The sequence below is a fragment of the Narcine bancroftii genome, chromosome 3, assembly GCF_036971445.1.
Source record: "Narcine bancroftii isolate sNarBan1 chromosome 3, sNarBan1.hap1, whole genome shotgun sequence".
In the NCBI taxonomy this organism is placed as follows: Eukaryota; Metazoa; Chordata; class Chondrichthyes; order Torpediniformes; family Narcinidae; genus Narcine; species Narcine bancroftii.
The window spans coordinates 347,119,560-347,147,550 of NC_091471.1; the positions used below are offsets into that span (position 1 = coordinate 347,119,560).

The window sequence follows — 27,991 nt, forward strand, 5'->3', positions numbered from 1 at the left end:
AAGCTCAACGCTAGCGCTGGATTTTTGAAATGCAAAATTTGTTGGGAAACTTCAAATACACAAATAAATCAAACAGGGTGGGAGCAGGGGAGAAAGAACATTTAAATCCAGGAACATTAGTAAAAAGATGAAAGCATACAAGATTTTGATCAAATGTGACTGCATAATAGCACGCGAGGAGATCTGAACATGAAGCCATCGTTCACCAGAGATCGGATCCAAGATAGCAAAACAAAATAAATGGCAAAACAAAATAAAAATCAAGCTCTGCTTAATATACCAAATGCATTATGACCTCCCCCTACTGCGTTTGTGTTTATCTCAATGGATTAAAATTTATATTACTCTATCAAGTTGTATTAAAATGATTAAAATATTTGAATCCTGACCAATGAACGCTCATTAATTATTTAAGCCATGATTAATGACATTTTTATTTAAAATAGTTGAAACTGCTCTTTCAAAGTTTAAACTCCCTACATGAACCATATCATTTAAAAATTCTTCCACAAAGTACTGCCAACACTCAGAACAGCACAGCACATGTATCTGTTACTAATTTCTGGAGGCTTGAAGTCATACTTGCCGGACTGTAACTCAGCTGTTTTCATTCTGAACAACTTAGACCAAGGGCTACTCTGTATGGTTCCCAGAAGACCATGTTTAAAAGACTATGCTTTACTGAGTGCCAAACAGCAGAAAACTCTGTGGGGGTTGGTGGAAGAGAAGAAGGATGCAAGTCAATAAAAATAATGAAAGGGTAGAAGATTTTGGGGGTGGGGGGGGGAAAGAACTGTAACATGCAATGATGAAAAGGCATTAAGTGAATGCAGACTCATTACAAATGCATTCTATTATTTCATATTTGGGTTTTAATAAACTTTGATTTACTATATGGTTACAATTTCTCCCATTCCTTTGAAAAACATTTATTTCACAGTGTCCAAGCTGCAATGTTTCAAACTCTTGCATTGATTCTTCTAATTAGTTTGGGAAAAAAAACAAGGCATCTTTTTAATAATCCTTCCCAGCATCTTTTTTTTTGCCAATTCACTAGTCAATCCTGAATGGAAACGCAGCCACAATTCAGGGAGCAAATGGCGGAACATCGATCAGGCATACATGGGAGAAAATTTTGAAAATTACATGACAAAGCCCTGACCCATTCATAAAGAGACATTTTAGCTTATCCGTAAAAACTTCCATTTTAGACTTAAAATATTCCTTGCTCCACAAGCACTTTCTCAATTGCTGTTTAACTCAACCTTTTAGAAGATGCAACTTTGGCAATTTTTGCCAATCTAGCCTTCTGTTTCATATCATCCAAAGGCAAACAACTAGACTGGGGTATTCAGTTAATAGACCTGCTTAATTTGGTTTGATCCTAAAAACATCCTTCCATTCAGTACACTTTAAACTTCTACTTTTGTGGCTAATGTTTATTAGAGCTCCATTCTGGGGCATCAATTCCAAGCAAAATAATGCAGAAATCATTTGTGTCTCAATTTATAGCTTCTGCGTGACCAAGTATTGTTGAGAAAAGGACATAAATGTACTGTGCTCCATGGAGACATCACACTGCTTTTACATCTGGTATTATTAGCAAGCACACAGCTAAGGATTTGCTCAAGGATTGGATTTTTACCTTCCTCAAAGACCAAATGTTGAAACTCCAACTGACAAATCTCATCACGGGCTAAGAACACAATTGTTAAGGGAAACAGGTACACAAGACAGCCATGGTCTAATTTAGTTTCACACTAACTGCACACTCGTCTCTTAAGAAATTTTCCAAGCTATCCATGGAAATTAATTTGCTCTCTGCAAATTGAAGATTTAATACAAATCAGTAGCAGTTCGCGATGCCGGAAGGCGCCGGTTTTAAGTCTAGAATAAATGATGAGAGCAATCTCGAGTAATGTCTATATCTGGATTTGTTCTTATAATATTCAGTAACTAATTATCTAAAATGACATTCTGAAACTTGGCATTCCAACGATCACACCACATAACCAATTTACTGCACAACATGCCAATTGTAGTTTTGCAATACCAACACAAATTAATGTTTGAAATTCTTTGTACAAAATACAAAATGAAACTTTGCAAAGCCAAAAGGATCAAGGCCAGTAGTATTATTTTTTTCCTTTTATGAATACATGTACTTCACTGTTGAATAACTGCTTTCTCCTTTGTTTTACAATTTGGATCGAAAACTGAAAGATCAGTACTAATAGATACATGCAGTCTCAAGGAATTATAGCTTTGAATTGAATAGCAATTTGATAATCATCTTTTACACCGAAAATCTGACTCAAGTATGAGTGTGTTATTGTCATACGTACAAGTACAATATACAGATACACTGAAATTCTTATTTGCTAAAACCATGCCTGTACACAAGATACACGAAATACATTATAGGTACTCCCCAACATATGTCCGAGTTCCATTCTGACGGACTGGTCGTATCTTGAAATGAACACAAGTTGGAAGTGTGTTAACATGGCATGTAGTCCCCACGCTATCAGTCCCCACATTGATCCCAGTGCCCCGCGCTCTCCCGACAGCCTGCTATCAGTCTCTACCCTGATCCCACTGCCTCAGTAATAGTATAGATGCATTACAACAATATACCAACACAGAAACAATAAATATCAACTGTTCTAGTTAGTGCAAGGAAAAGAAAAATGATGTTTAGATGTGCAGACAGTTCTTTTCATGGTCCATTAGGGCAGCACAGGGTGGTTCAAGAAGCTGATACTTAATGGCTGTTGTAAAAACCTCCGAAGCTAAAGTTGCTGGACCAGGCTTCTGCACCTCAAAACCACAACTGATCCTCTTTTGGGAGTGTTGAGAAGAAAAACGATGTTTGTGGTGTAACATTTTACATATCTGAAGTAGTGCAACTTTTAAAGAAATAAATCAGTTAGTATTTAGCTTCAGGACCAGCGTACAACCATCCCTCGTATCATCTTACAAACCTGCCATTCCTCCATCAGCTGCACTTCCACTTCCCAATACCTTAGAAAAGCAGCCAACAATCTAAAGGACTCATCCGGCTCTAGCCAGACACTTTTCCTTCCTCTGCTTGGGAAGATGATCCAACAGTGTGAAATCTCGCACCATCAGATTCGAGAACAGTTTATTTCCTACTATCTGACCACTGATCCAACCTCACTAGGTAAATAATCCTATTCTCTGTACTGTACACAGATTTGCTGGATTACATACAAAACATTCTTACACCATACCTCGACACGTGACAATAAATATATACTTAAATTTGATTGGAAATGTATTAACATTACATCATGGCTTCTCCCCACTATCACCTAATATTTGAAAATTTATACTAATCCCAGTTAATGAAATATTTATAATTTTTTTTAAATAAAAAAATTACATTTAAGAGAGTGTATCTGGAGATGAAGGCCTTTCATTTTTGAAGCTCCAATAACATCCACCAGGTTAATGAATAGAAATATTGTTAAAGCACAACAGTCTAAAAACAGGAAAATAACTTGCAGATGCACAGGTTTGGATCAAACATTTTTACATTTGGCCACATTTCTCTCCCCCCCCCCCCCCAACATTTCACACATCTAACACGATTGAAACAATTATTCTGGAATTGGCCTGACAGCCTCAAATATTTTTCAAACAAACTAATTATTTGTCTAACTCAAAACTCCAAATATGGCAAAAACTGGATGAATTCAATTTTGGCTTTTGTTATCCAAGTTATTAATTTCAGTCCAAAGTTAGTCGCTCTGATGTTTATCAGCCAAACATTACCACATGTCTGGCAATCATTCTAATCAAGGATTTGCTCCCTCAGAGTTGAATGCAAAGATATTGTTGGCTTGTCCACAAAACGAAATATTGTATTGCAATTTTCACTGGATACGATTCCTCCAAGTAGCTTCTTGCATTCCAAATTTACTAATCAACTGTAATTATTTATCTATGCCTAAAAATATCACAGCTGAAAATATGCAGTGTTCTTTTACTAGTCCGATTGCACCAAGTTCATTTTGTTTGAAAAATTAATTCTCTCTCCTATTCAAGCAAATCCACAAATTGTAATGACTATCTAATCTGGTTACGTCCAAAACTAACTGTAGACAAATATAACTTTCCTGATATGTCCAAGTTTTTCCATCATTCAGCCCTAAACTGCTCCATAGATAACAGTGTAAATCCAATAGTTTAATTCTCCCTCCCTCCTTAGTTATATATGAGGAAACAAACCAGTTCGGTCAGGAACTTTTTTCTTCTATATTTGACCAAAGCGTATGGATTTCATTCTAAGACTGCAGGGGTAACTGAGCCCAGATAAATATTAAAACAGAAGACACAAATTTAAGAAAAGCCAATAAAATAACTTGCTGAACTGCAGCTTCAGTCTTCTTCCTCTAAAAGAAAATTCTGCAGATGGAATGAGACTCGATTCATACTAACGGAGGTCAATTGTCTAATTTGAAGGGGAAATTTTTTACTTGAATGGATTTATTCTTGCCCAAATTATTAACCAAGAGACAGTGAAGGAGAAAATGCAGCAAACATACCCATGGTTTTCTAAATTGGCTTATGTTTTGAAACAAAAAAGCTTATAATAAGATATCGCTCTCTGGTCAAAATTCTATTACGCACAAAAGAAAATTCAGAAACAGTATTTATTGTCATGAACGTGTCACAAAATTTGCTGTTTTTGCGGCACCATCACAAACATTCATATAAACCACTTTAAAAAATAAATAGAGCAAGAAAAATAAAAAGTAAGGTAGTGTCTGTGGTTCATTGTTCATTTAGAAATCTGATGTCAGTGGGGAAGAAGCTGTCCTTGTGCCTCTGAGTGCTTGTCTTCACACTCCTCTACCTTTTTCCTGATGGCAGCAGAGTGAAGAGGGCATAGCACAGGTGCCCGTGATGAAACTCGTCAAGTTAACAACCCTGTGGAGTTTTTTTTTTCTCCTTGTCTTGAGCGTTGGCACCTCCGTACCAGATAGTGATGCAACCAGCCAGAATGCTCTCCATGGTTAACCTGCAGGAGTTCCTACAAATTTCCAACTGTGGTGGTAAATAACAAGAAAGTTTCCAGTGTATGCAAATAATGCTGTGTCCTACATCCATTAGACCAATTGGATAAACAGCAAAAATACAATAGCAGTCAAGGGCGTGCCCAGAAAAAAAGTCAGATTTTGATAAATTGCCAATGTGAAACTTTGGGCTGGACAAGACTGCAATACAATCTCCAAAGTTTCAGTAACATTCATATGCATTCAACTAGCTTTCCATTCTTGTCAACAAGAAGTGCCAAGTTAAATTCTTCACCGATTCATTGCTTTTATTTTACCCTAATATGGCCAAATAGCACATCAAAACATTTCTAAAGTTTGAAAGCCTGAATAGTATTGTTTAAATTATGGCTTTTAGAATAAAACAGATTTCCACCATGATTCATAAAGCTATGGAATTAATCTCTGACCTCCTTTAATATACTCCTTAAAAATCAGACATTTTGGAACTGTATTCCTAGAGGCTTACTGTTTAATATCAATCATTAATGCTCAATGAAACAGCTTAATCTATTTTTATCTTTTTAAGGGTGCTATACAATTGACTGTATATTTGATCATTAAATATTTTGAACAATGTCTTCTGGCCTACAGACTGAATTTACCTCCCCAACTTGCAACTTACAACCATACGACTGATTTTTTTTAAAAAGATAAAGAAAAATATAAAATTTACATGGATTGTGTTGTATTTGACAAACTATAACAGGGATACAAGGCAAGTAAGAGCCAAAATATGCGTACACCTTGTTAATCGGCTTCCCAAGGTCCGAAGGCTGGGCACGGCCATCTTGATTCCTGTGCACTTGCGCGAGTCTTCAACTATGGGTGGGTTCGCACAATGGAGTTCGGTTGGCACATGCAGAAGAGTTAAGGGCAAAAATCAAATATTGTTAGGGGGCCTAACTCTCGTACATGCACCAACCAAACTCCCATAAGCCGTGCATGTGCCAACCGAAGACTCGTGCATGCGCACAGGAATCAAGATGGCTGCACCCAGCCTACAGACCCTGGGACACCAATGAACAAAGTAAGCATGGACCAGAATGTGAAAAGATTCACCAAGGTTGAGAGACAAATTCAGGAAGTTTTAAGTTGTTATCGTCAAATCTACGATGAAAAAAAAAATCGGATTAAAAGTTTGCTTCAAGACTTTGATACTTCACGTGCACAGGCAAAATTCCAACTTGTCCATTTTGAGATATGACTGATCCTTCGTTCGCAATTATGGTCATAAGTCAAATTTAGCAGAACATTAGCAATACTGAGGCAAATAAAGTTCCCAGTTGGACATCTCGGCTAATTGATGATAAATTCTATCCACTTTCAGAAAAGGCAGTTTAGGAAAGTGAGGAAAACATCCATCTCCTACTTCAAACTGATACTCCGCTTAACCGAATGTAGAGCTCGTTGAAAGAACCAAAGACTTGTTGATCCAAACCAAGGCTTTTATTAGCAAAAGACCGGAGCTCTTCACAGGTGGCCGACCAGTCCGGAATGATCCGACCTGGCTAGGGACACAACCCTTTAAGGCCCAAACAATAGGTGTGGCTTAGCTCTCAGCCAATCGCTGTAAGCACAGTCTAGATACAGTAACTATATACACTATGTACATTGGTGATAGATCTGTACTATCACACCGAAGCACTAAAAAAAACATTTGTAACTCATTACTTTAGCACAAGATAGTTTGCAGGTCAAGATGGCAGCTAATATGTGCTCTGCAAAATTTCCCGACAGATAATGAAAGTCCAAGTAATTTGTTTAATTCTGTTTTGGTGAAAGACAATCTAAAAATAGATAGCCTATCTATTTCTCTCTGTATGCTACACATTTCCTATCTGCCCTTCTCAAAACTCTACTGCCTCAGCACTGCACCGATAATCTAGATGGTTTGCATTATATCTAGAATTGGACTAGAACCAAAAATGCTGAGATGAAGCATTGGTTGTTGTGAAAATGGCATCATCATCAAAATTTGAAACAATTTACTTACAAAACGTGAAGAGTTGTCATTTTTCACAGTCTTGGCATTACCAAACGATTCAAGTATTGGGTTTGCTTGCAGAAGTTGCCTTTCCAGTTCTCCCTTAAAATGAAAGGCACAAATAGTGTTTATGACAATCAAAAGTCACCACGGTCCACATTTCTGCACATTAATGAAGTTAGTGAGAGAGAGAGGCAGACAGAGTTTGACGTTTTTCCAATGTAGTCGAGAATGGTTGAGATCGGCAACCTGAGAGAAGCATCATGCAAGAAGCAAGTTAATGTCACTTAATCCAATTGGACTTTCGCCAGGGAAAGTGAAGATCTTCAAATATCCACACAAGTTAGAAATGAATGCCAAAAGAATAGATTAGATATTTCATTGGAGAAATAAACCACTTATACTGGGCTGATTCAATTATGCAAATCAGTACACGGGAGTTAACAAATTGAGGAAAGGCTTTGATCTGGCAAAGTTTATTTTTTCTGATTATATACCAATCGAACTTCATTGCTTTTGAAAATTATTTGAGTTTTAATTTTTATTTGAGGCACAATGCCAAAACCAGATTGGCTTCTTAATTGAAATACAGGTACATAATCTTTTTATCTGACACTCATTGGAATTCGGAATTTTTCGAATAATAAAATAATCGTAATGGTAATACATTAAGTAATTCCATTGATTTCAGATTCGCCCAAAATAAAAATACACTCCAACTAGAAGGGTTGCTGGACTGGGGGGTGGGGCGGAGAAGGCAGGTGCTGCAATGGTGCTGGGGGGGTGGGGAGGTTGCGGCGGCACTCCGACGTCCTGACAGCAGACCTTCACCCCCCAGTGGTCCGCCAACTGTAGTTCCCGACGTCCCTTCAGAGGATCCTCACCACCTCTGGAGCTCCCAACACCCCACCCATCTGAGCTCCCAGACACCTGTTCATCTGAACCCTCAACGTCCTGGCTGCCCACCTATCCAAACCCGATGCCGTGGCTGCCCACCCATCCAAACTACCGACCGCGGATCTTCGCCCCAACCAACCGCCCATCGAGCTCCCAATTCAGAACCTGGATGGGGGAGGTTTGCGGCAGCACTGGATGATGGGAGGGGCATCCAGGCCGCGAATACTAATTGGGCATCCGTATACAGGAAATTGGAGGTGCTGGACTCTTTTTCATTGGTACCTATAAAGTAAGGATTCCCCAAGGTCCCATTAATTACCAACACGATATTCAAGTGCGAGTTGAGCATGGGTTGCATCGGGTCATGTTTGGCGCCAAATGCGAGCTTTGGCGTGCAGACAACATCCGTGGAAAAAATGTTTGGTTTTCAGAGGTTTTTGGTTTTTAGAAATTTCGGGTAAAGATTATGTACCTGTACTTATCCAACCTCTTCCAATTTACTTCTGGATAGTTCACATTCTGTTTCACACAAAGCTAGGTCATAGTAGTGGTTTCAAGGCTATATTAGATTGGATAGAATACAAATTCTTTTGACTTGAATTATAAAATATTCAGTATTGCGTGCAGCTCAAACCTGGAGTATTTTGAGAGCAAACTAAATAGAGAGGGAAAAGTCAAAGAAAGAAACTCCTATAATCGAAGGATTATAATATTCATTGATTTTCACCAAGGCTAAATTTTAAGCCATCAGGACAAGTACAAGCCAATTTAGTTATTCCTTTCACCCATTTGATTCCTGGCCATTTTCATCTCACGTTTAATAACCACAACACTTATTCAAAAGATTAATTAGCAGAGCTGAAATTATGTATCAAGACAGCAGTTAAAAAATTTAAAACCAATTACTGCTGCAAAGCATAATCCATTTCCATTGCATTAAACATTCTGATGTTCAATGACCCAGGCATCAATGACTTATTGCTGTTGCCACCAGAGCTCATACAGAACTGTTTTGTTACGTTTGCTGCCAATTTCCTGCCTGCCCTCACCTTCACGTGCTGAATCTGACTATTTCCCTCTGGATCCTACTGTCTCCATTTCAGATAGCGAGCTATCAACATCCATTGCAAGCAAACCGACTCCCACAGCTAACTCAACTATATTCATCTTGCTCTTCCATACTCTATTCCTTCACCTCTATCCAATGATGGGAATTTCCATTCAGCTGTTTCTAAAATGTCTTCTCTCAAAAATACATCGATTTCTACCACTTTAAATAAAGCCCTCCTCCTCGGGATAGAATAAGGATAGAGTTCCCCCACCATTCAAAGATCACTACAGTCCATCCAGGTGAAGCAGCAAGTCAATTGCACTATGTCCAATTTAGTGGACTGCATTAAGTGTTCATAATGTTGTTTCCTCTTAAATAGAGAAACCAAACACAAATTAAGTGATAACTTTGCAAAAAAAAAACTAGTCTTCAGTCTACAAGGACAACCCCAATTGTCCTCTTGCCCGCCACTTAAATTCCCGAAAAGTCTGCAGACACTACGGTTGAAGTAACACCACAATGCTGGAGAAACTCATTAGGTCAAACAGAGTACTGGATAAAGATTCATAACCATCGTTTCGGCCGCGCCTTTCTCCAAGGTATGGAAAAATATTGGCAGGCACCCAAACAAACTAGTAGGTGGGAAAGGGTAGGCAAATTTTGTGAGATGGGGGGGGGGGTTGTGGAAGGGCACCTGCCAACATTTTTTCATACCTTGATTACGGGCTCAAGCCTGAAACATTGGTTATGCATCTTTATCTTTGCTATATACTGGTTTAACCTGCTGTGTTTCTCCAGCATTGTATTTTTATTTACATTTCCCATCCCACATCTGTGGCTATAAAATTCCTCTCCTAAGAAAATGTCAGTGCACAACTCCTCTGTTGCCATTCGCACTTGCAAAGTTATTTTCAATGTCCCTGTTGTTGCATGTACTTTTTTTTTAAAAAAAAGGAACCAGAAATTTCCAGGAATTATATTTTTTTTGGCAGAATCTACAATCGGTTTTTAATTTACATCAAATGGTCCCAAACCTGAAGGCCAAGTAAATTGCTGTCCATTATTATGTCAATCAACCGCCATAAAAATTGGAATAAAAATGTAAAATGCTTATCAGGTTGTTAAGCAGGGGCTGTGGAAAAAGAAATAAAGTTAATATTTCAGAGATGAAAACTAACTCCATTTCCTTCTCCCTATACGCTTCCTGCCTTGGTAAACATTTTAAGCATTTGTGGTCATCATTTCTGCCCATGTACAAATGCCTTGATTATTGTTAGATTCCGTTTGGTATTTTCCTGGCTGATCAGCAAGATGAAACAAGCACCGTACTGTATATTGAGACACTTCATACTAGCAAGTTCTTATGGACCGATTCTTGCATCTGAATAGACGCTTGGGTGGTGGGAACAACATTCCCATGTCTAAAAATGCCCTGGACAGAAAGCAATGGTTATTGCTTGTACTTCTGAACTCTAGCAACATGCACATTTTCTAAGAGAGCTCTGTGCACAGATTTTCCCACTTGAATCAGCCAGAATATCCCCTGTTGGAGCACTGAAGCTGTGGCTAACAGAGATCGTATCTTCAATGATTGAAGCAATTTGTCCATGTTATATGAGATAATGACCTGGGGATAAGTACTTTCCGTTCAAATGATGCAGAGTGATCTCATGTAAATTAGTGTCACCGAAGTTACAACTGGCTATTCAACTTGCAATTGCTCTCTCTTCCTCATTTTTAAGGAAGTGTCAAACCAGTTTATTCCATGTTTGAATCTTGAACCACAATTGGATATTCAACCCATAAATCCTTCCACCTGTTGAACCCAATACTGCAAATACCACAATGGATCACTGCTCGCTGATGGCAATTTTACTTTCCTGGCCAAGCCTTGGCTGAAATCCAAATGTGGTGCAATAATGCCAAAATTATGGTCAGACACTGTGCAAAAATCTACCCAATGTAGAAACCTTAGTGATATACAAGCCTTTTAATTTCTCATAGCTACAATAGGGTAATAAATTCTGTTAAGGCGGGAAAAAAAATCTAAATTTTGAAAGCTGCAGATAGTTTCTGGACACATTTTATTAGAACCAATTTATTACAGTAAACTATGCATCTTCCTTTTTCATATATATACAGAATGAATGACTAACTATTGGGGAAAAGGAAGAAAGCAGGTATTTCAATCTCAGAAAAGAACCAATTGCTGTAGAGCAATGCTTCTTCTCTAGTTACTCAGAGGATTAGCTAAGAGAGATGGCAAGCTTAATAAATGCTGCTGTTTGACACTGAAGCTTTTGAAAGCAGAAGATGACCCTCCAAATAAAATGTGGGCTTGGTATCTTGAGAAACTAATGTCCTTCACATGTAATCTCTTACCCTGTGAGTGTACAAATATTTAGAATGCCCAGATTCACATTTAGGGCAATGGCTAAAATATTCCAGTATTCCCCAGAATGAAACTTTTGCAACAAGCACACAAGGTCTGAGGAACATGGATAAGCAACTTCTAAAAATGTTTGAAAGCAAATTCCTGACTTATTGCACAAGTGATTACTTTCCAGAATTTGTTTTGCAGGGAGGGACTGATTAAGTTCCTGTCTGAAATTACAAGACATTTAAAGCAAAGATTTTTACTGTTAGAGCCCCAAACATTCCTCATTCTGTTCTACAACTTCAGAATCTGTGCAATGCAGCCATTTAAAATATTAAGGGGGAAACAATCCCCTAAAAAGTAAATTGTACACCTCAAAAAAAAATAGGTGCAATATTAAGGAGGAGGCCTGCTAACATGAGTCTAGGATGAAAGGTTGCATCTTAAAAACTTGATACATTCAAGTATCTTAGCAGATCAAAATCTCGAGGGTTACGTGCCAAATTAAAAAAAAATTATTACATAGTCTTCAACAGTGAATAAAACAGAATGAACAAATAATTTGGTGTAAAGAACCACTTTGATTCAATAAATGCCTTGGAAATGGAGCTGAAATTCTCAAAAAAGACCAGGCTGATTTAGCTTCAGCAGATAGAGCAATAAAATCATGCAAGGTAAAGCAAAAGAGGCAAGACATGTTCAAGAATTGATGCTATTGCCTGCTGCCCGTTAACTATGAGGTAAAACACCTTGTCCGACGCAAACAATAGCATCCTGTTTCTTGTGCCCATTGTGAGATTAAATGAAATTACCATAGCTACCGGTACTTTAACAGGGACTTAAAATTGCATGCTATTCACATACAACATTGACGTTCCATTCTGATAGTCAATGGGCAGAAACAGATAGCACACCAAAAAAAAAGTTAATGACATGACAACACATATTTACTTAAACTACTTTAGATTTATACCAGGGACAGGAAGCAGGTTAACTTGAAATGCAAAACACTATATGCATGGAACTAAAAAAGCATAATGTACAAATTCTGGCATAAGATTTTCATATGCCATGGCTAACGTGATTTATGGTGTGAAAAAAAAAATTTTTTTTTTTTTTTAAATTTTGATTGTTTCCAAAAAAAAAAAGCCAAATCAACCCAATGAATCTACTCGACCCTACTCAGTTTTCTTACTGTGAAGTAAACCTGAAACACATTATCTCAAATGGGTTAAACAACCAAACTTATTATCTGGACCCTCAGACACCTAAAGTTTTATTTACCATGTACCACTGACAAATCTACAGGTGAATACAGGAAGGGGGCTGGTGAGCTCAAACCCCTTCTCAGAGCAAAGGGATTTGTTTTGGTGAAATAATAAATTATTTATTTTTGTCAAGTCTACAGTCTTGTTTTGAATATCATTTATTATGCAAGGACTACTTGGATGCGAGGAGCTCGGGTCTCCTCTGGAACAAACGAGGTAGTGCAGGAGGTGGCAGCAGGACCTATGGACTGGGGGGAGCCTTTTGCTTCTCTCTCTCTTCTTGAGAGGGGTGCTGGGCCCGAGGCACGTCAGTGTGCTTTTACACTGTAAATAAAAACCAAACCAATTGTGTATATGACAATAAAGAAATCTTGAAAGGCAAAAGATAGTTACAAACCAGCTGAAAAGAATTGAAATATTCAAAATTAAAAAGGTAGCCAAGACTAGCTACAGTAGTTTTAGCTCATCTGTAAGTGTGAATTATAATCAGGTTTCTGTGAAATGGATTAACAAGGGAAGATTTATAATAACACATTGAATGCTCCAATCGAACATTTGAAATTTGCTAAATATATCAAATAACCAACTTTCAGATATTTTATCACCTTGTAGAAAAGGTAATTGCACACGTTAACCATTTTAATATTGAATAGTTTGAACCAATGCTAAATGTAGCTGTCAGGTTTCCTCTGTTAGCAGAGAACTTTGAGTGGGAAAAGAATGACAAAGAGATCACCGTCTATTATATGATATTTAAAGGAAGCAGATAAAATACGTTTCTTGCCAAACAAAACAAGCAGAAGTCTAATAAGATGCTCAAATTTCTAGCGATGAATAGGATGTCAAAAGTTCATGCTCGACACTGGGGAAGACAATAGAGTCAAGGATGACTTCGCATATGCAGTCTAGACAGTAACTTCCCTTCAAGGCAAGATTTTTATTTTGAATTATCCTTAAAAACCATTTTCTTTTGAAATAAAATCTAGCAGTATTCCACAAATTTTTAATCCTGCGACTAAATCTTTACACTAATAGATTGTTACCCAAGTTGTACCATTTTTACTGGGGAATAAAGTTTAAGCTTATAAATACTACAAAGTAAATAAAATGGGACTCTTCAGGAATCAGTAAAGCTCGTCATCAGCGTTCAAACGTCACCTGCATGGTAGCATTAACTATTGAAAATTTGCCCAAAAAATAAATGCAAAAGTCCATTTGTAAAACTTGAAATGTGTAAATCAATGCATTTCAGATTTTAGAAGTATTGCTTTGTGATAAAGTAGCCTTATTGACTACTTTTGAGAATTCTACAGTAATTGCAAAGGATAGGACGTGCAATACTCAGAATAATGAATAAGAAAGCTTGTCAATGACATGCCGCGAATAGTTAAACTGAACAGCATTCAACACTTGCCTGATATTTCACTGGTTTAGGCGATTCAAGCTGCTTGTCGCAAACAAATTAAATAGTATTGTTAGGAAATACGCACAAATTTCAAATATGCATAAACTTCTCTCCACGTTCTATAGAGCAAGCATTTCAGGCGAAGCACAAGGCAGCAGATTTTTCTCAAGGAATTAAACATTTTGGCAAACCCAATTCATTCACGTACAAAATGATTGCCACCATGAAAAAAAAGTTTAGTCAAATTATGGAGCAGCCAAGTCCCAGGCCAATTCCATTAAAAGTAGCCCAAGAGCTCCTTTCTCTCCTTCCCAGTTCAGACATCAGTTTTCAACCTAAAAGATTAATTTTCTCTTTCCAGATCCTGCCTGACCTGCTTAGTGTTTCCAGCAATGAGGTCATGCAGCTCAGTGAAATAAAGTACAAGGCCATTGTGGTTCGGGGATTACCATTCTAGAAGAAGGGTTTCACCACCTCAAGCAATTGAATCCTTTTTTTTTTAAAAAAAATGAGCCAAGAGGTTTTATTTGAGTGGATCACCACAACACTAAAAGAGGACCATAAAATTACAAGCACTCCAACAGGTGTCAACTTTTGCAACCATAGACTGGTTTACATTTTAGAATTCCTTAACATTGACATCCTGGTAGGCTGCAGTGTACAAGTGGAAAAAAAAAATTACTTTCACAGATTAATATCACGAAGTACTTTTTGAAGTGAAATAGAAGAAATCCAATAGGCAACTTGCAAACTCCCCCTGTGCTACAATAATCAGCCAATCTTTCAGCTTGAAAATCCATTTATCACAGGGATCAATGGAGCAGTTAACTCAACTTTCCAGTCATAAGATCCAAAAGTAAAAGCCAAAACTGGCACCATCAGTTCTGCTTTCTCTCATTTACTGCTCACATTTCAGCCAGGATTTTACATGCACATTTTGCTGTGGAAGGATGAACTTCAAACCTTGCATCTGAGAGCTACCATTAACACTGTTTCAAGGCTCTTTGATGACTCCCTTTTCCTAGATCTTTACATCATTTCATAGTGGTCATCATTATTTTATTTTCGGGAAACAATTCTGAAAATTCCATGAGGCAAAGCAAAATAGCAGCTTAAATGCAAATTATTTTGTATTGCATCTTACTTCAGCATATAGATATTACAATATCAAGATAGTTTTAAAGGATGTAAGCAAGGATGCATCTATATGCCACATCATGATGACCAATAGAATATTTGCATTCAATATTCTGCAACTCAACATTGCCAATTAGTCACATTATGCAATCAGAAGCCACAAAAGCGTTAATGTAACCAGCATTCCTGTCCGGTTATTTGGGATTAATATCAAATGAGCTTAAATGGGTAAACTTAACTCACTGGAATATTGTGGTCCTTTCGGCCTTTGTGAGAGGAAGCAACATGGGCCAGATATTGAATAACTTTCTTCGTATTTTCCGTCTTGCCTGCACCAGATTCTCCTCTATATTGAAAAAAAATGTTTAGGAAACAATTAATTTCACTAAAGATGAACATATGGCTCAAGATCACGTTGAACCGCTAAACTTGAGCGAGATACTCTTCCTGCAGGCTGAGATATTAACAGATTTTTTTGTTTTTAAATGCTGAAAATGACAAGCCCAATTTGGAAGCAGTTCAGGTTTCTTTACACCAGTCACCAGCAAGAGAAACTGTGCTTCTCAAATGGACTCTTCCTAAAATGCATGATCATTTGGCTGAGAAGGGCCTGCAAAAAAAATCACTTGCAATTCATTGAATGTTTTGGTGGACTTTTTACACTTGATACTACTTCGTCCATGCAATGCTTCTGTGTCAGAGTGATGAACCATGTGTTCAGCCTCAAGAAATGGGGGAGATTTTAAACCTTTTGTTGCAACAGTAATTACTCAGGAAACTGGCATAGTACATAAGGGAGGGAAACTAATAGAAGGGTCATGGAATGGATGGAGATTAAGGAGGAGGAGGTGCTCGCTGCATAACAGCAAATAAAGGCAATTAAATCACCCAGGCCAGATATGATATTCCCTCAGATCTTGAGCGAGACTAGCGTAGAATTTTCAGGGGCCCTGGCTGATATTTTTTTTGGTTTTTTTTTTGAAGACTTTATTTAAAACTTTATAACATGAATACAATAGAGAATTACATTTAAAGAAAAAATAAAAGCCGATATATTCAAAATGTCCTTAGCCATGGATGAGGTGCCAGAGGATTGGTGGGTAGCTCATTTTGTCCCGTTGCTTAAAAAAGTCTCCAAAAATAAACTAGGTAAATATAGCCTGATGTCAGTAGGTTAATTATTGGAAGGAGTCTGAGAGATAGGATATATAGGTATTTGGACAGCCATGGGCTGATTAAGGACAGTCAGCATGTCTTTGTGCATGGTAGGACATGTTTAACAAACTTTATATAGATTTTAGAGGAAGTTACCAAGAAGGTAGATAAAAGAAAAGCTATGGATGTTGTCACATGAACTTTACTTAGGTCTCTGACAAGATCTGAAATAGGAGGTTACTTCAGAAGGTATTAATGGAGAGGTTGTAAATTGGATTCAAAATAGGCTATGTATAAGAAAACAGTGGTGGTGGATGGTTACTTCTCAGACTGGAGGCCTGTGATTAGTGGTGTTCCTTAGGGATCCATGTTGGGACCACCGTTGTTTGTTGTCGATGATACGAAGGTAGGGGGTGTTGTGGACAGCAAGGAAAATTTTCAAAGCTTGCAGAGAGGGATCTGGGAGAATGGGCCAAAAAAATGACAGATGGAGTTTAATGCAGATAAGTAAGAGGTGATGCATTTTGGAAGGGCAAACCAAAGTAGGACATATACAGTAAATGATAGGGCACTGAAGAGTACAGAGGAGCAGAAAAGATCTTGGAAATAAATCAAAATATTGAGTATAGGAGTTGGGATGTTATGCTGAAGTTAAGACACTGGTGAGGCCAAATTTGGAATATTGTGTGCAGTTACAGGAAGGATGTCAATAAAAATGAAAGGGTGCAGAGAAGATTTACTAAAATATTGCTGGGACTTCAGGAGTTGAGTTACTGGGAAAGATTAAACAGGTTAGGTCTTTATTCCTTGGAGTGAAGAAGAATAAGGGGAGATTTGATAGAGGTTTACAAGATTATGAGAGGTATAGACAGAGAGGACGTGAGTATGCTTTTTCCACAGATTGGGGAGATAAATACAAGAGGTCATAGTTTTAAGTAGAAAGGGGAAAGGTATAGGGAGGAACACGAGGGGAAAGTTCTTCACTCAGAATGAGCTGCCATCTGATGTGGTGAATGTGGGCTCGATCTTGTGTTTTAAGAATAAATTGGATAAAAACATGGCTGGGAAAGGTCTGGAGGGTTATAGAATGGGAGCAGGTCAGTGGGAAATGATGGTCAGCACAGACGAGAATGGCCAGAGAGCCTGTTTTCTGTGCTGTAGTGTTCTAAGGTTAGTGCCAACTCCCAAAAACAGGAGTGTAACTCTGGATACAGATCTATTGGAAAACTCTCCAAAGTAAATAATAAACCTTCTAGACTTAGTCTTTTGGACTTTGTTTTTTTACTGACAAAATAAAACTGGTGTTCAAGGTAAAAACATGTGGAACCACAACAAATCCACTTACTAAGTAGAAATAGAACAAAGCCACCCATAAATTGGAGGAGCAATGTGGGACTGTGCTCCTCCTACACCCCTCCACCTTTTAGTTCTGGCTCCTGCCTACATTTTACTCACACCTTGATGGAGGGCTCAAGCCCAAAACTGTTTGTCCTGCTGAGTTTCTCCAGCATTATTGACTGCAATAAGTATCCCGTATTCTTAGTAAGTGGAATACTGGAGAAACTCAGCAGGTCAAACAGTGGCCTTTATTCTTTCTTTGGCTTGGCTTCGCAGACGAAGATTTATGGAGGAGTCATGTCCACATCAGCTGCAGGCTCGTTTGCGGCTGACAAGTCCGATGCGGGACAGGCAGACACGGTTGCAAGGGAAAATTGGTTGGTTGGGGTTGGGTGTTGGGTTTTTCCTCCTTTGTCTTTTGTCAGTGAGGTGGGCTCTGCGGTCCTCTTCAAAGGAGGTTGCTGCCCGCCGAACTGTGAGGCGCCAAGATGCACGGTTTGAGGCGATATCAGCCCACTGGCAGTGGTCAATGTGGCAGGCACTAAGAGATTTCTTTAGGCAGTCCTTGTACCTCTTCTTTGCTGCTCTCCATTACAAGCAAAATCTTCACTAGGATTCTCCTAAATAGAATAATATCCTTGTACCTCTTCTTTGGTGCTCTCCATTACAAGCAAAATCTTCACTAGGATTCTCCTAAATAGAATAATACCTCGTGTCGCCGAAAATGTTCTCCCAGAATCACAGTGCGGCTTTCGCGCAAACAGAGGAACTACTGACATGGTCTTTGCCCTCAGACAGCTCCAAGAAAAGTGCAGAAAACAAACAAAGGACTCTACATCACCTTTGTTGACCTCACCAAAGCCTTCGACACCGTGAGTAGGAAAGGGCTTTGGCAAATACTAGAGCGCCTCGGATGCCCACCCCAAAGTTCTTCAACATGGTTATCCAACTGCACGAAAACCAACAAGGCCAGGTCAGATACACCAATGAGCTCTCTGAACCCTTCTCCATTAACAATGGCGTGAAGCAAGGCTGCGTTCTCGCACCAACCCTCTTTTTAATCTTCTTCAGCATGATGCTGAAACAAGCCATGAAAGACCTCAACAATGAAGACGCTGTTTACATCCGGTACCGCACGGATGGCAGTCTCTTCAATCTGAGGCGCCTGCAAGCTCACACCAAGACACAAGAGCAACTTGTCCGTGAACTACTCTTTGCAGACGATGCCGCTTTAGTTGCCCTTGGACAGCGCTTGAAGTCCTGTTTTGCGGAAACTGCCAAAATGTTTGGCCTGGAAGTCAGCCTGAAGAAAACCGAGGTCGTCCATCAGCCAGCTCCCCACATCTCCAACGGGCACACAAAACTCAAAACGGTCAACCAGTTTATCTATCTCGGCTGCACCATTTCATCGGATTCAAGGATCGACAACAGACTCGCCAAGGCAAATAGCGCCTTTGGAAGACTATACAAAAGAGTCTGGAAAAACAACCAACTGAAAAACCTCACAAAGATTTGCGTATACAGAGCCGTTGTCATACCCACACTCCTGTTCGGCTCTGAATCATGGGTCTTCTACCGGCATCACCTACGGCTCCTAGAATGCTTCCACCAGCGTTGTCTCCGCTCCATCCTCAACATTCATTGGAGCGACTTCATCTCCAACATCAAAGTACTCGAGATGGCAGAGGCCGACGGCATCAAATCCACGCTGCTGAAGATCAAACTGCGCTGGGTAGGTCACGTCTCCAGAATGGAGGACCGTCGCCTTCCCAAGATCTTGTTATATGGCGAGCTCTCCACTGGCCACCGAGACAGAGGTGCACCAAAGAAGAGGTACAAGGACTGCCTAAAGAAATCTCTTGGTGCCTGCCACATTGACCACCACCATTGGATACCGCCTCAAACCGTGCATCTTGGCACTTCACAGTTCGGCAGGCAGCAACCTCCTTTGAAGAAGACCACAGAGCCCACCTCACTGACAAAAGAGGAAAAACCCAATACCCAACCCCAACCAAACAATTTTCCCTTGCAACCGCTGCAACCGTGTCTGCCTGTCCCGCATCGGACTTGTCAGCCACAAACGAGCCTGCAGCTGACGTGGACATGACTCCTCCATAAATCTTCGTCCGCGAAGCCAAGCCAAAAAAAGAATAAAGGCCACTGTTTGACCTGATGAGTTTCTCCAGCATTCCACTTACTAAGAATACAGGATACTTATTGCAGTCAATAAGTGTACTTCATGCTGTCCAGCACTTTGGTAGAAACCTTGGTTCATCACAATTCCCTAATTTTGCATCTTAGTGCCTGAGAACTGCAGCAAGGAGTAGGTGTGCTCAATAAAGAGGGCTGCACCGACGAAATTTCACTGTTTGTTAATCAAATGATAGCAAAAACTCAACTCAATAGCCAAAAACGATAGCCAAAAACACCCTGCCCTTTTAGAGGGCAAGTGTGGGCACTGTGGGAATAGAACATAGAACACCACAGCACAGTGCAGCCCTTGACGTTGTGCTGACCTTCTGTAATATATTCCTACAAAAAAAAAACTACCTCGCATCCATGTATTTTTCTATCAATTTTCTATGCCCCTGTTTCAGCCTCCACTACCAATCCTGGAGGCATTCCAGACACTCACAACTGCGTTTAAAAAAAAACTGACTTGATGTCTCTCCTAAACTTTCCTCCATTCACTAAGGAAAGAGGTCCTCTGGAACTATTCCTTCCCTGGGAAGGAGGCAGTGGCTGACCACCTCATCTATGCCTTTCTGAATTTTGTAGACCTCTAAGTCACCTCTCGTCTTTCTTCGCTCCAGAGAGAAAAGTCCTTGTTCCACTAACTGTGCCTCATAGACGTATTTTCCAGTCCTGGCAAATGTGAAAACTAGTATTATCTATAGTTATCTGAATAATACTGAAAAATGACAAACATTTTTAAACCATTCTTTGTGCACTCCGCTACTCGAGAGTAAATAACATTTCCCTTCAGCAATAATTTGTGTTTAATTACTTAAATTATTCACAAGGAAGAAGGGACATTAAAAAAAAACACACTGGCAATTGGCATGGTGACATCAGCACCCAGGAATATCTGTTAGCTAATCTGGTCACACTAATCGCCTGTAACCACAACAGGCAATTCATTACAAGATCGACTGGAATCAATTTGCAAAATGCATGACTGAACACCAGGTCACTCGCATTCTTTTCATGGAGGCCACATTACAATAAATTTCCTGTTGATATCTAGATAGGAACCTGTGATTGGTCCTGAATTATTTTACAAAAATGTACGGTATCTATTGTTGCTGGCATTCAAAGCCACAATTGATATTTCTACTCTCTGAAGGCCAGTTTCAGCCACTTTTCCTTTTAAGGCAATAATATTTGAAACCCCTCCTCCAAAATCAAAACCAAGCCCATTTGCCAAATGTAGCCTTCAGCAGGGCATCAAGTTAACCTCAAAAAGAAAAGGGATGTGCACCAGTAAAAATCTGTGCAAGCTGGACAAATTCTGAATGTTGGGTCAGTGAAAATTAGAATGCATGAAGAACAAAGGAAATGGCCGCCGTTTCAATTAGGTGTGTAAATGCAGAAAGAGATTAACCTAATGAACATGGCCAACTTTTATTAAAAAAAATTACACAAGAAAATGACATTCATTGAAATATGACAAAATGAAGATTTCTAAAGAAAAATATGGTAATGTTGCTGTTACACTTTAACCAGAATCTACCAATTTTGCAGATAATGCGGCTGCCCACATCTCCAGAGAACTATGACCTCGCCTGCTGTTTGTTTAGATATCACAATCACCCGACACCGTTTTTCTCCATGTACGTCAATTATATTAATACCAGTCTATTAACTGGCTACTCAAAAGTGCCTCCATTAGAGAAGCATGGCAGGCGAATTAGTGGGGGGGTTGTTACTGATGAGGGAGGAAACAGATTTGTCAGGTGATCAGAAGACTGTCAGTGTGGACGCGGTGAGTCACAGGACTGCTTATTTACTATATAATTCCATGACAAATGAAAAAGCCGTTGGGTACAAGTTCCAAATGGTAATGCCCCCAATTTTGTGTTGCCATTGTGAGGTTATCACAAGCCTCTTTTCCACCGGCACCTTGTCCCAGGAATTAATGGGGAATTAACTGCTTAAGGGTCCAGAGGAAAAGGAAAATAATCATCACAATGACGTCAAATCACACCGGGGATCAACGGCCTTTAACCCTACTCATATTCCTGATTAAACCAGTGGAAAAAGGACAGCAGAAAGTCACTCGTTTCAATTTGAAGGTAGACGCTCCGATCCCCGGGGATGAGTCGTGGTTCAAGGTGGCCCAGTGGAAACAACACAAACAGCTTCCTATCCCAGGGCACTGCATGGCCAATTAACTGGGATGCCATTAGAAAAAGGGTGTTGTATCATAGAAATGAACTTCCAGCAAATACAAAATATACTGAAATCACAGGGCAAACTGTTATGTAGCTCTTGAATCTTCATACCATCAAGAACTTCAGATGTTCATGAACAATTCCCACTGCAAAAATAACCTTTAAACTATTATGACATTATGAGGAAGTTTTTAAATATACCACACTAATCCAGTACTTCTGATTATTTGACCTCTCTAAACGTAGAAACTAATTGCGTGGGACCTCTTATTCCCTCAGCTTTCAAACCTCTCTCTAGTAAAGTGAATTACATCTAATCCTCCTCAATCTCGTATGGACTTGAGGTTAGTCACCCAGCATCAATCTCACTTAACAAATTGCACTTTACATTTCATTGTTTGCTCCAAATTCTTCAATGCAATTGGCTGCTCAGGGGTGATGACATGAGCAGGAAGCTGGAAATCAGAAGAAAGGAAATCCCTGCCAAAGAGATCACGTGGTCAGTTTAGCAGTTTCCTTCCAGATCAGGGACCAGCATTGGCACTTTGCCACATCCTGCAAAACACAGGCAGCAGAGAACAGAAAACAAAGATCTTAAATGGAATTCTGCTGAGAAAAACCTATCCACTCGCACATGCACATACATTGCACAACTTAACAAATACAAATATTTGACAGCTCAAATTATAGTTACATCATCAATGACATTTCTTATTCTAACACCAAATTATTTCCTAAAATTTTAAGAGATCATACCAGTACCTGTGCGGGAAGCAGGAAAACACTCAAACTACTTGGGTTAAACAGTTTCTGTGAAGATAGAGTTACTGCTTGAGGCAGGTGACCATTCACAAGAACAAAGTCAGAAGTGAAACACACGTTAAATTGCAAAGAAGGAAACGAACATTGAGAACCTTGAGGTAGGATGGAAACCCAGAGAGATCAACTAACTAGAGATTACTACTGAGTCACTGTGAAGACTTGTTGGTTGAAGATGGGTTCTGTTGACACCGTGGTTAAATGAAAAACACACACACACACACACACACACACACACACACACACACACGCTGGAGAAACTCAGCAGGTCAAACAGTGCCTTTATGTAGCAAAGGTGAAGATGCATCACCAACATTTCGGGCTTGAGCCCTTCATCAAGGTATGGGGGAACATGAGAGATGTCCGAACAAAAGGGAAAAGTGGGGGGGGGGGGGGGGAAGATGATCTGTAAGAGATACAATGAAAGTATATACCCTATATTTCAGTATACAAATTGAGTCTTGAAACCCTCAGAAATCTCTCAAAAAATGGGGGTCGACTTGTACACCAGATTTCCTTTTGAGACCTTAAATTTAACTAAAAAAACACTGGACACATGTCCAAATTGCATGAATTGTCGTTCCCATTTCCTTTTTACAGCGAAAGGAAGATCTAAACCAGATATTAAATAAAATCACAAAAAGCAATATACCAAAAAACCCAGAGATCTTCCTCCTAAGTAACATAAAAAACAAAGAATTTGGACTTGATTTGTTAGGATAGCCCTGGCTGTAGCAAAAAAATGTATTATGTCAGCCTGGAAATTAGAAGATAACTTGAGAATACAACAATGGTATATAGAAATGAATAAATGTATTCCATTAGAAAAAATAACATATAATTTAAGAAATAACATTACAATATTTGAACAAAAATATGGGAGCCATACATGAAACAAAATAGAGAAAACCTACCGGGGACATCTACCACCTAAAATGACAGAAGGAGAAGAGAATGAAAAGAACCGACTCAGTGGAATTTCTTGTTTATTTTTATTGAGTGACAACATTGTTTGACGGGTTTAATGTATCTTATTTTCTGAACTTTAAATAAATGGGAGGGGAGGTAGGGAGGGAGGGAGGGGAGGAGGGAAGGGGGGGAGAAAACGACACTGTATATATTCAAGAAGGAAAATGTATGCATCTTGATCAATATGGTTTATGGTGTGAAAAATAAAAATTTTTAAAAAAAACATTGGACACTGATTCGGCATACAAGTCAACCCTTGAAAAACCAAAAAAAAACAACCACAACAAATTTTCATTGAAAATTATATTGGAAAAAAAACACATTTAGAATCCTTCAAAATCACTTTCACCATCATCTGAAGCAGAGATCGCGGCAGCGAGCCATCCATACTCTCACTGTTTAAACTGTCACCATACAGGTCTCAGTCTGTCTCTGATGAGGTTGCTTCAGCTTCATCGTCAGTGTCCCACAAGAAATCATCTTCCAAGTCATCTATTGCACAAGAGATACTGCACTTTTTAAAATGCGTTTATCCGTTTCTACTTTCACTTTGTCCCGTGCTTCGAGCACAAAGTTACATCGTACACCAAGCGATTTGTACTCCATTCCTCGCACAGATGGCTTGTTCAAGCAGACATCGAGAGGTTGCAATAGAGACATCACACTACCTGGGATAACCTCCATGTAAGTATTAATTAGTGCTAATCTACTTTTAGTCTTCTCAGTTAAGTAGTTACAAAACATATCCCAGACCAGCAAACTCCGTTCCTTGTGCAAACCGCCTGTTCCACACATTGTCTATCCATAGTTTTACACCATTTTCAGCCATGTACAAAAATACCTCTGGGAATTTTATTTTAGATTTAAGTTTGCACTTCAAGATCACCATGGGTCTTAACTTCGTCCCGAAGGCCATGCACGATAACACCACGTTAACCTGGTCCTTTCATGGCCTGCACTTCTGGTTTACACACCTTTCCATTCCATTGTTCTATTGTCTATCATGTCGAAATTCATGGGGGTTTTGTCCATGTTTCCAATATTTTCCAATGCAAACTGGTGTTTCTGCCGGTTCCATATAATAAACTGGTGAAATCTTACAACTTTAAGATCAAGATCTTTTGGTAGTTTCTGATCAAATTTTGGGGTTTTTTTTGTTGTAATACCAGATTTTTACTGTTCATTAAGTGGTTGCACCAGCCTATTGTAGCCTCAAATCCTTTAATGAGTTCTGGGTGTGACTTTGCCCATTTCAGTATAAGAGTTCTTATTTTATTTCACGTGACTATGTAGCAATCTTGCCTCTGTTCACGTACCCATTCTGCAACGTGATTTTCCAACTCTGGCCAACGAGTGATTCCTCTTCTCATTGAACATTGTTTTTATGGTGTTTTCTTAGAGTCTCTTCTTTCTCCAATCTCTTACCAACTTCTCATATACATCAAATGTTCTTGTAGCAGCAGTTGTTGGTTTTATTGGCCATTTCTTTCAATTTTAACTTAAAAATCGCTTCACTTTTCATTGTTTTGCTGGAGCCTCCGTAACAACCACCTTCAGCCAACATCCAACAGCTCAGTAATCATGATTTTTAGGGGTTAACATATGCCCGATATTAAAATGAGGCTGGGGGAGGGTAGATTTATCTGCCGGTCGACTTATGCTCTGAAATATATGATACATGAAAGAAGGGGAGAGAAAAATGTACAGCGATGTTCTAACCAGGATGCAACAAAACCACTGCTGATTCATGAAACTGGAAATAAAAACTTTGCCAGAAACATTCAGCAAGTTTGACTGCATCTGCAGAGAGAAATAAGATATTCTGTAGAATTGACCAATTCTACTAGGTGGAGGCTGAGTTGCTGAGCATTTCTGGTACTTCCTTCAGGACTCTGCAAATGGTGAGTGTCGGGAGCTGTACTTTGTTTCAGGGGAGTTAGTCAGTGAAGCGAAGTAGTCCCAGGACTTGCCAAATGATGAGTGTCAGAAAACTTACTTTGCTTCGGGGAGTTTAAAAGTGAAGCGGAGTGGCAATTGGAGGGAGTTCATGCTGCAAATGGAGCCAGTAGCAAATAAAAAGGGAAGCACATGTGGAGCAGCCAGTGTGGAGTGGCCAATGTAGGAGTGGGCAGAGGCTGAGGACACGCTACAGGGAAGGTTAGGCAAGATCTTTCTTCGTAACCCAGAGTAGATAGTTGAGTTGGAAGCTAGGGCAGTGGAATGTATCAATTGCAGGGACAGTACAATTTCCCCGATGACTGACTACACCAACAAAAGCACACAAATGCTGGAGAAACTCAGCTGGTCAAACAGTGCCTTTATGTCGCAAAGGTGAAGATTCACTTAACCATGGTGTCAACAGAATCCTGTGTTTTACCTCTGACTACACCTACAACAGGTGCATCCAGCTGATAGTTAGTTACGGACTATGTTGGGGAATTGGATAAACTCTCGATCATTCAGGAGGCAAAGATGGAGGGGGGGGAGGGAATAATACAAGGAGACAATCTCACCTAAGGGGCAAAAGGTAGGTAAATGGGTGACTGTTAGGAGTGGGAAGAGGAATAGGCAGTCAGTGCAGAGCAGGACAATGACTGTTCCGCTCAACATCAAGTATATCCCAGTGGATACTGCTAGGGGGAAGATGACCTATCTGGACCAGGCAGCAGCCAGACCAATAGCACTATGGTTGGCTCTGAGCCTCAGAAGGGAATGGGGAAGTCGGACAGAGCGATAATCATGGGGGACTTGACAGTTTAGGGAACAGATAAGGGATTCTGCGGCCGCAAAAGAGAGTCCAGGAGAGTATGTTGCCTCCCGGGTGCTTGGGTCCAGGTTGCAGAATATTCTTAAGGGAAGATGAGTCTCGGGGTCCAGATAGGATGCAGCCTTGGGTTCTAAAAAAGTAGCCATAGAGATTGTGGAGGCACAATTATCTTCCAAGAATCTATAGATTTTGGCATGGTTCTGGAGGATTGAAAAATTACTAAGGTCCCTCTGCTATTTAAAAAGAGAGGGAGGGAGCAGAAAGGAAATTATGGACCTGTTAGCCTCACATTGGTGGTTGGGAAGTTGTTAAAGTCAACTGTAAAAGATGAGGTTATGGAGTGCAAGACAAGATAGGCCAAAGTCAGTGTGGCTTCCTGAAGGGAAACCACTGCAATGTTTTTTTTAAGGAAACCACAAGCAGGCTAGACAAAGGACGTAGTGGATGCTGTATATTTGGACTTTCAAAAGGCCTTTGACAAGGTGATGCACAAAACGAGACCCCATGGAAAGACACTACCATGTGTAGAGCATTGGCTAATTGGCAGGAAACAGAGTGGGATTAAAGATATCGGTTTACTAGTGGTGTAATGCAGGGGTCACACTTTTTTTTTTAAACATTGCATGTTAGTGATTTGGATTTCAGAATAAATGGCTAAGTTTGCAGATGATATAAAGATAGATGGAGGGGCAGGTAGTGAGGAGGAAAGAGAGAGGCTGCAAAGTTTGGATAGATTAGGAGAATGGGCAAAGAAGCACCAAATGAAATATTACATTGGAAATTGTTCAGTCATGCACTTTGGTTGAAGGAATAAAAGGGCATAAAATTTAAAATTCAGAGGTGCAAAGGGACTTGGGAGTCCTTGTGCAGGAGACCCTAAAGGTAAATTGGGTGACATGGACCTCTGGGTCAAAATGGGCTGTTACCGTGCAACAGGTCTAAATTAAATGAACCTCCAGGTTGAGTCAGTGGTGAAGGCGGCGAATACAATCTTGCATTCCAATCTAGAGGCATAGGATACAAGAGCAGGGATGTGATGTTGAGGCTTTGTAAAGCACTGGTGAGGCCTCATTTGACTTGGGGTTTGGTGTACAGTTTTAGAATGTGCTGGCATTGGAGATGGTTCACAGAGGATTGGCAAGAGAAGGGATTAGCACAGGAGGAGCATCTTCAGGGTGAACATCCCTCGATGTAGGATTCTCTTTTACTGCTCCCCATCTGTAATCCATTGTATGAGGAACATTTGACTGCTCTTGGACTGTATTTATTGTTCAGAAAAATTATGGGGGGGGGGGGATCTCATAGAAGCATTTCAAATGTTGAAAGGCCTGGACAAAGTAGATGTG

At 39.6% G+C, this 27,991-nt stretch overlaps 1 protein-coding gene across 4 annotated transcripts in view; it reads right to left on the reverse strand.

Annotated features, from left to right (window-relative positions):
* LOC138759353 (myosin-10) overlaps nt 1-27,991 on the reverse strand; it is a 141,262-nt gene that overhangs the window by 60,434 nt on the left and 52,837 nt on the right. For 3 of the 4 annotated variants that reach the window (XM_069929580.1, XM_069929579.1, XM_069929578.1), the window contains exons 5-7: nt 15,447-15,549; nt 14,076-14,105; nt 7,078-7,170 (exon numbers count right to left, since the gene is read on the reverse strand). In XM_069929580.1, the coding sequence (XP_069785681.1) occupies nt 7,078-7,170; nt 14,076-14,105; nt 15,447-15,549 (226 nt within the window). The remainder of the gene's footprint in view (nt 1-7,077; nt 7,171-14,075; nt 14,106-15,446; nt 15,550-27,991) is intronic. The other variant, XM_069929581.1, reaches the window with a different exon arrangement.